General features: G+C 41.1%; 1 protein-coding gene across 5 annotated transcripts in view; it reads left to right on the top strand.

The window, feature by feature from the left end:
• MYO9A (myosin IXA) overlaps positions 1–13,944 on the top strand; it is a 451,053-nt gene that overhangs the window by 183,288 nt on the left and 253,821 nt on the right. For all 5 annotated transcript variants that reach the window (XM_032791130.2, XM_032791129.2, XM_032791131.2 and 2 more), the window contains exons 3-4: positions 3,470–3,564; positions 12,491–12,553. In XM_032791130.2, coding sequence (XP_032647021.1) covers positions 3,470–3,564; positions 12,491–12,553 — 158 coding nt within the window. The remainder of the gene's footprint in view (positions 1–3,469; positions 3,565–12,490; positions 12,554–13,944) is intronic.

Below are 13,944 nucleotides of genomic sequence, written 5' to 3'. Positions count from 1 at the left end.
TTTGTCTGAGCAATTAGGGTAAGACAAATTGAAGAACATAGGTAAATCCTTCAACTCCTGTCTCAGAGGGGTAGCCGTGTTAATCTGTAAAAGCAACAAAGAGTCCTATGGCACCTCATAGACTAACAGACGTTTTAGAGCATGAGCTTTCGTGGGTGAATACCCACTTCGTCGGATGTGTGCGACTGTGGTTCAACTCATGTATATAATAGTTTAAATAAAGGAGAATTTCTGAGCTGTAATCTTGGAATGTCCATTTCTGATTAGTATTCTTTCAAATCTATCTCTAGCTTCATTTAGATAAAAAATAATCAAGCAGTAAATTCCATTGTTGAAAAATTGGTATAGTATTTCAGTTTTGTTTCTTATTCTTAATATAATTTATTTGTGTAAATGCAAAACTTAGCTTAACCGTGGAGTGGTAACTGGCATGTTTGTACTTAGATTTTGAACTCTGTTGTGCTAGAACAGGCGTTCTCAAACTGGGGGTCTGGACCCCTAAGAGGGTTGCAAGGTTATTGCATGGGGAGGGGGGCAGGGTCGCAAGTTATCAGTCTCCACCCCAAACCCGCTTTGCCTCCAGCATTTATAATGGTGTTGAATATATTAAAACGTTTTTAATTGGTAAGGGGGGAGGGGTCACACTAAGAGGCTTGCTATGTGAAAGGGGTCACCAGTACAAACCTTTGAGAACCACTGTGCTAGACACTGTGCCAAAACAGAGGGAGAGTCAGTCACTGCCCCAAAGAGTTTATAGTGTGAATAGACAAAACAGACAAAGGGTGGGAGAAGAGACAGGACTAGAGCATCCTGGTTCAAAGCATCCTTCTCTCATTGTTTGGATAGTGGTATTTGTTTAGCATGCTTCTTAAAATTCAGTTTGTCTTTTGGATTTTTTCATCTACACCGGTGAAAAATATGTTCACAATTTCAAATGATATTTTCTTTATTTCAGGTGAGAGTGCTTGTTCTGTCCCAAATTCTAGCCTTAAAAAAAAATCCCATTGTTTTATTTAGTACTGCAAGGCAGGCTTGTCATAAACAGATAGCTAAGGGTTAATGTTTCTTTTACCTGTAAAGGGTTAACAAAGGGAACCAAATTCCTGACAAGAGGACCAATCAGGAAACCGGATTTTTCAAAGCTTAAGGGAAGGAATTTTTGGGTGTTTCTTGGTCTTGGGTTTTTGTCTGTTCTGTGCTCTCTCAGCTATGAGAGGATCTATTTCCAGTCCTTCTAATCTTGGGTCTTTGTCTGTTCTGTGCTCTCTCAGCTATGAGAGGATCTATTTCCAGTCCTTCTAACCTTCTGTTTCCCAGTTGTAAGTACAAAGGTAGCAAAAGTATAGTCTTTTAAATTGTTTTGCTGTATTTGCATCTGTGTATCTGGCTGGTGGAGTCTTTATGTGTATTTGGCTGGAAGTACTTTAAATTGTATTGTTTTTTGGATAAGGTTGTTTATCCCTTTTCTATTGTTTATTCGTTTTCTCTAAGTTGAAAACCCTGTATCTTACCATCTAGATTAGAGAACTGTTATTCTATCTTTTTTTTTTTTTAGGCCGGATACAGTATAGCTTTTAATACAGTGCTTAAGGTAATGAAAGTTAGGGAATACTGAGTCAACTTGCCATTGAGACAGTGTTTTAAAATCCTGCATTTATAAATATTCACCTCACACATTTTTCTTATTAGTTTCTATCATAAACCTTGGCAGAGGATTGTATTGAAGTGATCAGCTCTGAACCAAAAGAGCATTCCTTGAAAATCAAAGCTAGTTATTAGGTGACCTAAAAAGGTAAATCAGTAGCTTGTTGATTCATGACATGGAAATAAAGTTACCTTCTGTGCATTCTCAGATTGGTTGCTTCAGAATTTGGTAGAAAAGGTAGAAAATGTATACAGTGTTTTTATTCTTTGAGGCGAAAATGTATGTATGTGGAACTTTCATTTGATAATTTTAAAGGGACAGTATGTGCAGACTACTGCAGCAGTATCATTTTTGTGTGGCAGGACTGTTTGGAGCAATCTAAGATGGCCTTGTGTGTAGAAGGAGGAAGGCGACCTTCCTCTCTCTCTCTCGCGCGCGCACACACAGTTTTTCTAAAAGATCTGTTCTAGGAATTCTTTTGGGGAAATTCTATGGCTTGTATTATACAGGATGTCAGACTAGATGATCACAATGTTCCCTTGTGGCTGTGGAGTCTATGAATCTGTGAAACACACAGTTTTCACCAGAGCACATATAAAACTGATTCCCATGTATATACTAGCACAACTTGCTTCTGTAATTGTAGAACTTTGTTTTAGTGATCTGTGGAAAATTAACATGGATCAAATTGAATTTTAACATCTTCCATGTGTTCACATTTGAAAAACAAGTAAGCCAATTATTATGACATTAATAAATATGCCTCATAGTGGACTTACTGGATTTAATACTGCATGTGATAATGGGCATCATGTTTCTTGCTTCAGTGATTTAATTAGAACCAAAATATATGCAAAACATAAGTGCAGACTTAAGAGGATTGTTTTGTTGCAATATGTGATTTTGAGCCAGTACCCACAGTCAGAGAACTATTTGTTTCTATTTTATTGAGACTCATCCGGCTCCTTCTTGCTTTGAACAGCCATGGTTAAACTCCAGGCTCCGCTTGTCAGGATAATCCTGCATTACTAGAGTCAAGAGGCCAGCTCTACTGTTCCTCCTGGCCTAATAACTCAGGAACAGCTGTACTGGTTAGAAACAGCTTTGTTTTCTGATCATATCGGCTGAGGAGTCTTTACTGAATCAGAACTACTCTCATCAGTATGTATCACCAAATTAACGTTTCAGTAAATAGGTCAGTATTTCATGAAAATAGGTGGGAGAGATGCACTAGATGTAGGTGCAGTCCTGTAATGTCAAGCATTTCGCAACCTAAGAGGGAAAATAGAAGCATAACGAACTTTAACTTTTAAAATCTAGATAGCAATAGATTAGTGTAGACTATTGCTAATGAATTGTTTAAGAGTAAAAGTCTATCCAGAAACTGAAATCCTGTTTATTCAAAAGGTAATTTAGGAAGCATCAGTGCAAACATCAGTGTGGGGACCTTCTAAATTATTTTAGCCAATACTTTTGGGACTGGCCTCTACTGCATTAGGAAAATAGTACGTTTCACTCTAGCTGAGCATTGATTTTTCTCACAGTAGAGGTTTATAATGGCATATGATGGTTTTGTTGTATGAAACTGTCATACGGCTCCTTTCTACTTACGACCTTAAGTTGGATGTAAACATGGTCCCCTGAGGTTCAGTGAGAAGCATTAAATCTATTAAATCATTCAGCCACCCTTCCCCAGGTTTTTGTAATTATTTGTGCAATGACAGCCAAGTCCCAAAAGCAAGCCTGTAATGTGCATGTAAGTAGAATATATGAAGCTTGTATCTTCTGAAACACAATGATAACATCTTCTCTTTATTATGACAGGCTTTTGGAAATGCAAAGACAGCGCATAATAACAACTCCAGTCGCTTTGGCAAGTTTATTCAAGTGAATTACCAGGAAACAGGCACTGTGCGAGGGTAAGTGGCAGTCAGCAGCAGTTTAGGGTTTTGAACATGGGTGTATTGTATGTAGTGATAGTCTTACCTGCACAACATGAATGTAAACAGACTGAAAATATCCATATAATACGTGGCCTAGAAGATTCATTGTCTGCTTTATATTGGCCAGCTTTCTTATTTTACAGCCACTTATATGGGGATATAAGTAGAGTTTACCTGTTATGAACAGATGTTTATTGGTAAAGAAGCTTAAGTGTACATTTTAGCCTCACAGGGGTTTAGTCTATGGGAATTGCATGAGTAAACCCCTGTGATGAAAATGTAACCATATTCCTTCTCTTCATTCTTATAAGAAAATGTATTGGTTTGTTTTATCATTTATTTTCTGTAGATACTATATCACTGTATTGTTTTATTTTTGTTTCCCCGCAAAATAATGTCATACTTTATTGCCTGATTTTCAGAGGGGCTGAGAACCCACAGCTCCCACTTACTTCAGAGACAGTTGTGGGCAGTCAACACATCTGAAAGTCAAGCCACTACTTTCCAACCTTTTAAGGCAATTTTTCACTCCCAACTTGCTTACCTTCTTTATTATTTATTTTTGTTTTAAATAAGCAGTTCAGCAATAAGTCCATTTTTTTTAATGATGAGATTCTTCTATTTTAAAATATCCTCTTAAATTAAACTCAAGCATCCTTCTCTATTATAATTAGATGGTTGCAGTTTCAGAAAAAGGATAAATTTCCCCTTTTATTTTGAATAAAGCTAAAAGAAACATGGCCACTTCCTTAACTACACCATCAATTTATGTAGCACCTTTTTATGATACCTCTCTGCTGTGCACTAGTGGCATCCATTGATTAATAGTACAGCTTTGAGAATAGCGATTCCTTCTTTGAGTGATAGTCCTTATGTGTATTCCCTATGCGAGCTACACATGCGGAACATGTGACTCAGTCCAGAATTTTTTGCAAGCAATATCCGTTGGCTCACACATGTGCTCACAAACTGAGGGCATAAAAGGTGGTGTGGGCTGATGCCTCTTCAGTTCCTTCTTACCATTGCATGGTCTGAGTTGGAATCTTTGGTGTCCTCAGCTTGTTTTTTTTACTGCGTCATTGCTGTAAGATATTATAAATAGTTAATTTTAATAGTTTTTATAGTATAGTCTACACAGGCAGATAGCAGAGCTAATGTTTTTCCCTCCATTTCTTTCCCACGTAGAGACTCTCCCCACCCTCCCCAAGAAGCTTGGAACTATGCCCAGGGTCCTGGGGTTCAAAAGTAGTGTTTCCTGCCCTTGCTTCTTTTCAGTGAGTGACAAACATCAGTGTTGCCTTTAGTGCTCATGAGATGAGGCTCATATTTCTACTAAGTACAGCGTCTGCCACTCTTTCCCTCCCAGAACTCATGAGTGTCAGGAGCTGACTCAGAAAACATCTCATGGAGAAGGTGATGAAGCCCTAGTCAGACATGGGCCAGGGACCACCCCCTGTACATAGGTCTGACCAAGCAGGCAGTGCCTCTCTGAACTTGAGCTCAGGAACAGAAACCAAGATGTTAAGCCTAAGGAGAAGTCTTCACATGAGAGCAAAGGGCAAATTCATAGACATAAGGACAAGCCATCTTCATCTAAAATGGCCCCAAAGAGAACAGATACCTCCCTGACCCTGTTAAAGTTGGGAGAGCTAGTGCACATGGGTGCTAAGGACTTAGGTCCAAGTAAATTTTCTGAACAGGAGAAGGAGGCGTGCAAGGATATATTTCCAACTGTTCTGACAATGGCTGTGATGATGAAAGTTTGGGATAAACAGCTCTTGGTGCTCCCATCCATTTCCAGAGCTGATGCAGTACTGGTAGTGACACCCATGGGGCAAGCTGTTTGCCACAATGACCAGGGAAGCTCTGGTTCCAACAGCTCTGCCAATGGACTCTCCTGGTTTCCCAGGGTCATCAGAGAGTTGCCTGTCCTCAGAGGACATCTTTGCTCTTATCTGCATTCTCCATTCTCATCAGAACCATCTCTATTCCAGTACATGGATATACTAAAGAAAGAGACTATCCTGACAAGGCAGCATCCTTTTCCTGTCCCACCTGCCAGCCTTGAGGTGCAACCATCAGTACTGTCGGTTCTGTCAGAGATAAGGTATCTAGCTTTCTCTTTGGATGAGGCTGAGGCCTCTCAGGATTCTCTGTGGCATTGGATGGAGGTGGCATGAGTCAGATACCCCAAAAGATCAGGGTTCTGACCTCCCACCATATATGATTGCCGAAGAGACAGGTAGTACCCTATGCCATGTGGTCCTCCTCTGCCATTTGATCCTTTCTACTGACAACATTGGGGGCCACTAGACACCTGGAATCAGTTCAAGAGTTCTATTTGCCATTGCCCAGACACCCACAATCAGCCCCATCAGAATATTCAGAAGAGGAAGGTGAACTGGTTCTGACAGTTCTAGGAACCAAGCTCATTGTCTTCACTGGGCGAGGTGGTTACTTCATCAGATGACTTTAAACAATATCAAGAGCTTGTGGACAGGTGGGTTCAGAGGTACAGATTCAGCTTGAGGAAGGCCAGAAGTCTCAGCACAGTTCACTAGACATTTTGCAACCTTCTGGTCCCAGTGGAGTGGCCCTCCCCGTTAATGAGGCCGACATGAACCCAGCAAAAACAGTTTGGCACACTGCTGCTTCTTGTGCTCTCACCCCTAAGAGGGCTGAGAAGTGCTGCTTGATCCCACCAGCGGGAGGAGGGCCAAAGCATGGTCCAAGCCAAACTCTTGGTGGTGAAGGTGGCCAAAGCATGGTCCAAGCAACAACACCTAAAGGCTACTCCCTCTGGTAAAGATTGAGTTGCTTGTGTTCTTTTAGGGAGAAAGGTCTTCTCTTCCACCTCCCTTCAGTTCAGGATTTCAAATTATTCTGGCCTTCTTGGCCAAATAAGATTTTCCTAATAAGATTTTGGAATTTAAGGACAAGCTCCCTGAGGGGTGTACGGTCTGCTTCCGGGTCTTAGACTAGGATAAGGGACAATTAATGGCCAAAACTTCCCTCTAAGCTGTGGTGCATGCAACAGATACTGTGTCTAGGGGGGTGGTTATTTCCATTGTTATGGGGAGAAACTTGTGATTGTAACCCTCAGGTTTCCTAGAGAGGCACATCCAAGATCTGTTTCAAAACAATCAATCTATTCTTTAAGAAGATGGATGAGTCTCTTCAATTCCTCAAAGACTTGAGAACAACACTTCGCTCGCTGAGCATTTATACCCCTGCCCCAAGAGAAACTACTAGAGACAAGGGTGTAGGGCAAGACCACCTCCTCAGTCATTTATCCACCAATGTCCTCAAGAGCCACTATGCTAGAGATAGTTTATAGACCCAGTAACCCAGCCTTTGTAACATCCACTGCCACATCATACTCTAACCCCCAAGTAAGGTTTTTTTTTATTTTATTTTTTATTTTTTATAGGACTGTCGAGATCTGCATCCCTTTATTGATGTTAATTCATTCCCCTCCTCTGATATTCAGAGGTTGCCTTACCGGTTTGCCAAATTGGAGGGAGCTAACTATAGACAAACGGATATTAAAAATTATTCATGGCTGTCTGATTGGGTTTCTGGTACTTCATACCCACAAACTCCTTTCCTGGTTCTGTTTCAGGGACTGTTCTCGTGAGGAGATTCTAAGACAAGAGGTGAATTCCCTTCTCCAGGGAGCTACAGAAAGGGTTCCACCGCAACATCAAGGAAAGGGATTCCCCTCACTAGTTGATCCTCAAGAAGAACAGGGGAAGCAGGCCAATTCTCAGTCTGAGACAGCTGAACAGGTTCATTAAAAAACCAAAATTCCATATATCCTTAACAACAGTTCCTTTCTTAGAGGAGGAGGATACGTGGGTCATGGCTCTCAACATGAGATGCCTATTTTCAAATAGACATCCACCCAGTCCACGGGAGGTTCCTCAGGTTTCTCTTCAATGAAGAGCATTACCAATTCAGAGTCTTTCCCTTTGGTCTAGCTATAGCACCCACGGTCTTTACAAAGGTTTCTTCAGCAGTGGCAGCTTCAATGTGAAAAGAAGGATTTCAGTCTTCCCTTACCTCGACTGTTGTCTTTTGATAGGCAGTTCCTATGAGGAAGTCCAGCAGACAACAGTGTTCTGCTCAGCCTTCTGCTATCCGTAGGTGTGCGTCAATCACAAAAAAAATCCATCTGACCCCCATGAGATTTATACATTGTATAGTGGTGTGACCTATCAGGTTACAAGTCAGACTAAGTAGCTGTGTCACCCTTGCCTTGTAACTTGTGATGCCCTTTGCAATGTCTTGCTGCTCACGAACAGCCTCCAACCAGATGTAAATCACTCCCAGGTATATCTTTGTATGCTGCAGCCAGCCACATGTTGGCTCTTACCAGCTTTACAGATTACCTCAGAGTAACCCCAACAGACTTCTCCCAGTCCCAGATTTGCTCGCAGAAACATGTCTTATACTGCCCAGCCCTTTCCTGGATAGTACAAATATATGAAGTCTATTATTCCTTTATGGGAACAATATGCACACAACTTGCTACCCCAAATGGATTTACCAGACAGTTCAGTTTGAACACACTGGATTAGATAAAACAAGTTTATTAATTACAAGGAGAGATTTTAAGTGAGTACAAGTAATGAGGCATAAAAGTCAGAAATGGTTACAAGAAAAATAAACATAAGATACTTATGAATGCCTAATTTAATAAACTATAATAGATTCAAACAAAGTTTCTTGCCTCATGCACCAGCAGATAACTGACCAAACTCTCAGGTCAGGACGCCTCCACCCCCGAATCCAATGCCTGCTTTCTTTATCTTTTCAGGTGCAGGGAATGTGATAGGCAGGGAAAGAGAGAGGGGTGCTTTGGAGTGTTTGTCCTTCATTTTTAGAATTCAGTCCCCCTCTTGAAAAACATTTCCAGCTGAGAACTAGAAGCCAAAGAGTCTATGTGGAAGAATATTCCCAGCTGTTTTTTTCACCAGTTGAAACTTCCTTTGTCTTCTCTTCCTATTTGATGACTCTGTTTACTGCTTAAATGCAAATTAAGCAGAGCACACATTCCTTTGTTTAGGACACACCTGCTTGCCAACTTTTGTTTGGGCAGGGCTGGAAGGTTTGGAACATGTGTTACAAGATTCCCCCATATGGTGTTTTGAATTTCACATGCAATGTTGCCACATGCATTTTATTGGGATGTTACTGACCAGCAAATTAAGAATTTTCAAGTGATACCTTACAAGGCGTACTTTGTAGAAAGGTTATTACAATAGTGTGTAGGATATGACTGCCGGAGTGTATTCTGTCACAAGGGATGATGTTGGACTCCACCATAGCAGGAATGTATCTACTTTTCAAGGGGTTTCAGGCCATGAGCACGCTCATACATCAGACCCAGGTTAAACAAAACTTTCCTTTCCCTCCTCAACCACATGGCACACATGATGCTGTTTGTCAGGCTTTCTCTTTGTGGCCTACAGCCTGACTTTTCTCTGTGTATTCACCAGATAAAGGCAACATAAATTGCAAAGCCATTCCACCAAAGTTTTAGATCCTTTCACCTGGTGGACAAAACTGGAGAATGGTTCAGGTAGGGACCCCTTTCCTGACACTGACTCGTGATGCAACCATTGTTACCAGCGCCTCCCTCTTGGTTTGGGGCACTCACATGGGTGATCATATGGCACAAGGTGTCTGGAATCTAGAATACATGGCAATTTACCAGAACTCGGGTCAGTCCGCTGAGTCTGTGATGCCTTCCTCCCACTCATCCAATCCAGTCATGTCCAAATAATGTCGGACAACACGACAATGGTGTTTTATATAAACAACAGAGGGGAGCAAGATCTCTCCCTTTTTGCATAGAGGCAGTTGCCCTCTGCAGTTGATGCATCAGCCATCACATAACCCTATCAGGAGCATATTTACGAGGGGTGCAGAACTACCTAACGGACAGCCTGAGCAGACATCTTGCCATGATTTATGAATAGGAGGTTCATAATTTTGTGTTTAGCAATATCTTCACCCAATGGGGAATGTCTTTTGGGAGAAAAGGAAACTTTCTCTGTGCAGCTACAGAGCAGCCTTGGTCAAGGTCTCAGTGGTAGATGCCTCTCCTAATGTCATGGAAGAATCACCTGGGGTATGTCTTCCCTCCCATCCCATTAATACTACAAGTTCTATGGAAGATCCACCAAGACAGTGCTCAGGTCATCCTGATTGTGCTCAACTGTTCTGGTTTATGGGTCTGCTGAAGCTCTTAGTTCACCCACCCATAACATCCCCACATTACCTGGAAGGTTCAAGCACCTCACTCTGGGCTACTGCAACTCAGGGCCTGGTATCTGAATGGACATGAGAAATAGAGCATTTATGTTCTTTAGGGATGCAATCCATCCTTAACCAAAGCAGAAAAGACTCTGCGAGAAGCTGTTGCTCAGCAAAATAGAAGCATTTCTCCTATTGGGCTCACCTATTCAACTTGTGTCCAAAATCTGCCATGATCCCCTGCTATTTTAGAATATCTACTTACCCTTAAATCATTGGGTCTTCTTCAGTTCTTTGTGAGTGTATTTAATGGCGATCAGTGGTTTCCATCCTCTGGTGGATAACCATACAATATTCACTCATCCTGTCACAACTAGATTTCTGAAGGGAATTCTCATATACTTTCCATTCTTGGTGAAGATTGCGCCTCATTGGGACTTCAGTTTTGTTTTATCATTGCTCACTAACCCCTCCCCATTTAAGCCTGTAGCTACGTGCCCTCTGGCCCATTTGTCCATGAAGGTGGCCTTTCTAATAGCCACAATGTCAGCCAGAAGAGTCAGTAAGCTCTGAGCACTCGTGGCAGACTCACTGTATATCACCCTCTATAAAGAAAAGTCTTGTTACGACCCCACTCTAGATTTGTCCTTAAAGTAGTTTGAGTTTCAAATGAGTCAAATAATCCACCTGCCAGTATTTTTTTCCGCAGATGAAGAGAAATGGCTGTATTCTCTAGACTTTCGAAGGGCTAAGCCTTTTGTCTGGAAAGAACAAAGGATGTTAGTAAGACACCAAACTATTTCCATAGCAGAATAATCAAGGGATCAGGCTATATTGGTACAGAGACTTTCAAAATCAATCTCGGGTTGTATTGCCCTTTGTTACTAGTTAGCTCATATTCCCTCTCTGGAGTGTGTGAGAGAGCTCATTCCACTAGAGGGCAAACTTCTTCCTCTGCCTCGCTAAGACACGTACTCCTCCTAAAGATACTTAGGGCAGCTACTTGGAGGTCTTCGCATATCTTCATGAGACATTTCGCTCTGGTGCGGTCAACAGCAATGGATACAGCTGTGGGGACAGCAGGATTACATTCAGCTATCACTTCTGTGTCCTTATACCCACCCCATGTCTGACTACTGCTTGTTAATTTCCCATGTGCAGAATACACATTGGGATTATCACTCAAATTAGAAATTGAGGTTACTTACCTGTAACTGAAGGTTCTTCGAGGTGTATGATCCCTATCTGTATTCCATTACCCACCTCCACCTGCTCTGCTGGGGATTGTTAGAACTGAGGTAAGAATGGGAAACTGGAAAGATGTCAGTCCGCACCATCGCTTATGCTCTTGGTTCAGAGCATGAAGAGAGCTATGACGTGTGTGCCGGCCAATGGACGCTGCCTGTGAAAAATTCTGGACTCAGGCGCATGGTATGGTGCACATGTGTATCCCACGTGTGGACTACAGATAGGAACCACACATCTTGAAAGACCACCAGTTATAGGTAAGTAAGCTCCATTTTTAGTATAATCCAGCTACTGAAAAAGTAGGAGGAAACCTCTTGCTTCCCTTAGAAATTGCACTTTGTTGTCTCTGGCCATCTGGTATATTATGTTTCTACACTTAATTGTAAGCTCCTTGGGTGCTGCCCCAAGCACAGTAATAGCATTTGAAAAAATAATTAGCTGCCTCTGTTGTAGTATAAAATATTGTTTTTCCATGAACCTCACAAAAATGTTTTTACATAATTCCCTAACTGTGAGTATATTTAAAAATGTATATGTAATAGATGTCTAGAGCCAAGCTTTCAGAACCTGTGCAAAATTTGTCTCTGTCTTATACCTGCTGTTTTTCAATCATGTTTATTATGGTGGTGCCTAGGAGCCACCTAACAATGGTGTTAGCCACTGTACAACCACAGTAGTATAGCCCTGCCTCAGAGATGACAATTTCTGATATTTCTAATTGCATTTACACAAATACATTTGATGCAAAAACAACTTGCACACACTTCTGAAAATCATTGTCCAATGTTTGGTTAAAGAACTGCGTATGTATAATTGCCAAAACATGAAGAACTTGTAAACTTCAGAGGTTTAGTAGCAAAATATTTAGCATCAACAGACTATTCAGCAACATACTTGAATATATACTTAGATGTGAATGACTGAAGAGTGACCATAATAAAGGAGGGCTTTAAAGTATAGACCTGAACTTGCAATGAAATCTTCATGGGCAGATCACTGCAGCCACATGGATTTCATCGCAGGATTAGGACCTAAATGGGCTCTGATCTCAGTTTGGGATTTAGAGGGTTAGTCAGTCAATTTTATGTTTCTGAATTTAGGTTTAATAGGTATCTTAGATTCTTTAGTTTCTGTCAAGGCTTCCCACTACACTCCCTGCCCATAGGCTAACTCATCAGAGATTTTGTATAGATGTTCGTCCTGACTTCGTATCAAACTAAAACTCTTAAAGTCAAACATAATTTTGGGCTTGTTCTGCCTAGGAAGAAATTTATATAACTAAATGAAACAAGAATGAAATAAAAATGTCTCTTTTCTGTATAGTAAAAAAATTGCAATAAAGCTCTCCATTTAATCTGAACATTGGATGAATGACTAATTTTTTTTCTTCCAGAGCTTATGTTGAAAAGTATTTACTGGAGAAATCCAGGCTAGTCTATCAGGAACACAATGAACGGTAGGAACCTGTTTTTTACTTATGTGTATCTTTATATTTTTAATGATATATTTATTCAGTGCATGACAGATAGTTTTAATATCCTATTTTAACTGGACTGTAGGATATAAGTTTCACCATTCTAAGAGTACGTCTACACTACTCACTGGATCGGCGGGTAGTGATCGATCTATCGGGGATCGATTTATCGCATCTAGTGTAGACGTGATAAAATTGACCTGCGATTGCTCTGCCATCGACTCTGGAACTCCACCGCGGTGAGAGGTGGAAGCGGAGTCGACGGGAGAGTGGCAGTGGTCAACTCGCTACTGTCCTCATAGCCAGGTAAATCGACCTAAGATACGTCGACTTCAGCTATGCTATTCGTGTAGCTGAAGTTGCGTATCTTAGGTTGACACTCACCCACCCCACCCCCAGTGTAGACCAGGCCTAAGTATGTATTGCTAATCATTTTGCAGGCAAGCTACTTAGAGCTTGTGTACGCAGTGACATTCAGGAAAGTGAATTAGTTAAACTGCATTAAACCCCTGTATGAACACTCTTTCAGAATTAAAATGGCCTTAATTCAGTTTAGTTTCAGTTAAGCTAAGGGCTTGTCTATACTTGAAATTCTACACTGGCATAGGTGCAATACTGCAGTTGTAATGCTGTAATATGTAGACACTCACTACAGCGATTGGTGGAGTTTTCCTATTTGCGTAGGACAGGTAATCCATCTCCCCAAGCGGCAGCAGCTAGGTCAACAGGAGAATTCTTCCATTGACCTAGCCCTATCTACATCGAGGGTTAGTTCAGTTTAACTGTCTTGCTCAAGGATGTGGATTTTTCACAGCCCTGAGTGATGTAGCTTGGTCACCCTAACTTTTGAGTGTAGACGTGGCCTAAGCCTGTTTTGCAGTATTTGTTTAATAGCAAATTTCATTTGGGGAGTGAAATCTAGAAGGGAGGAAAATCCAGATCTCCATTTCATCCTTACAGTCCCTGTCTTATATTTTCTACTGTCTTTCTGACTGATGGATACATTAAATGTTATAGCATGGTTATTATGTGACTTCTGCATTATTTGTAAACTATTTAAAATTTAATTTTGGGGTAGGGGCTGTCTTTTTGCTTTTTGAGCACCACCTTGCATAATGGGCTAGGGCTCCATGACTCCATGGACTGGGGCTCCAAGGCGCAATGGTGATACTAATAATGAGAGTGATTTATTTTGCCTACTGCAGACTTTTCTTTTAATTTCAGTGATTAATTATTCGCTCTCTTTTAAACAAATTTTCCACTGTCTCATAATTTTATTCCAAAATAAAACTCAAACCCCCCCCCCCCCCAACAAACTAACACCGGCTTGAATAGCTGCTTACCTCTCGTCAAACCCCTAAATCCGAGAACAA

This window comes from Chelonoidis abingdonii, chromosome 9 (genome assembly GCF_003597395.2).
Source record: "Chelonoidis abingdonii isolate Lonesome George chromosome 9, CheloAbing_2.0, whole genome shotgun sequence".
Classification (NCBI taxonomy): domain Eukaryota; kingdom Metazoa; phylum Chordata; order Testudines; family Testudinidae; genus Chelonoidis; species Chelonoidis abingdonii.
The sequence above is the reverse complement of the archived record's forward strand: the minus strand, read 5'-3'. Positions and strand labels throughout refer to the sequence as shown.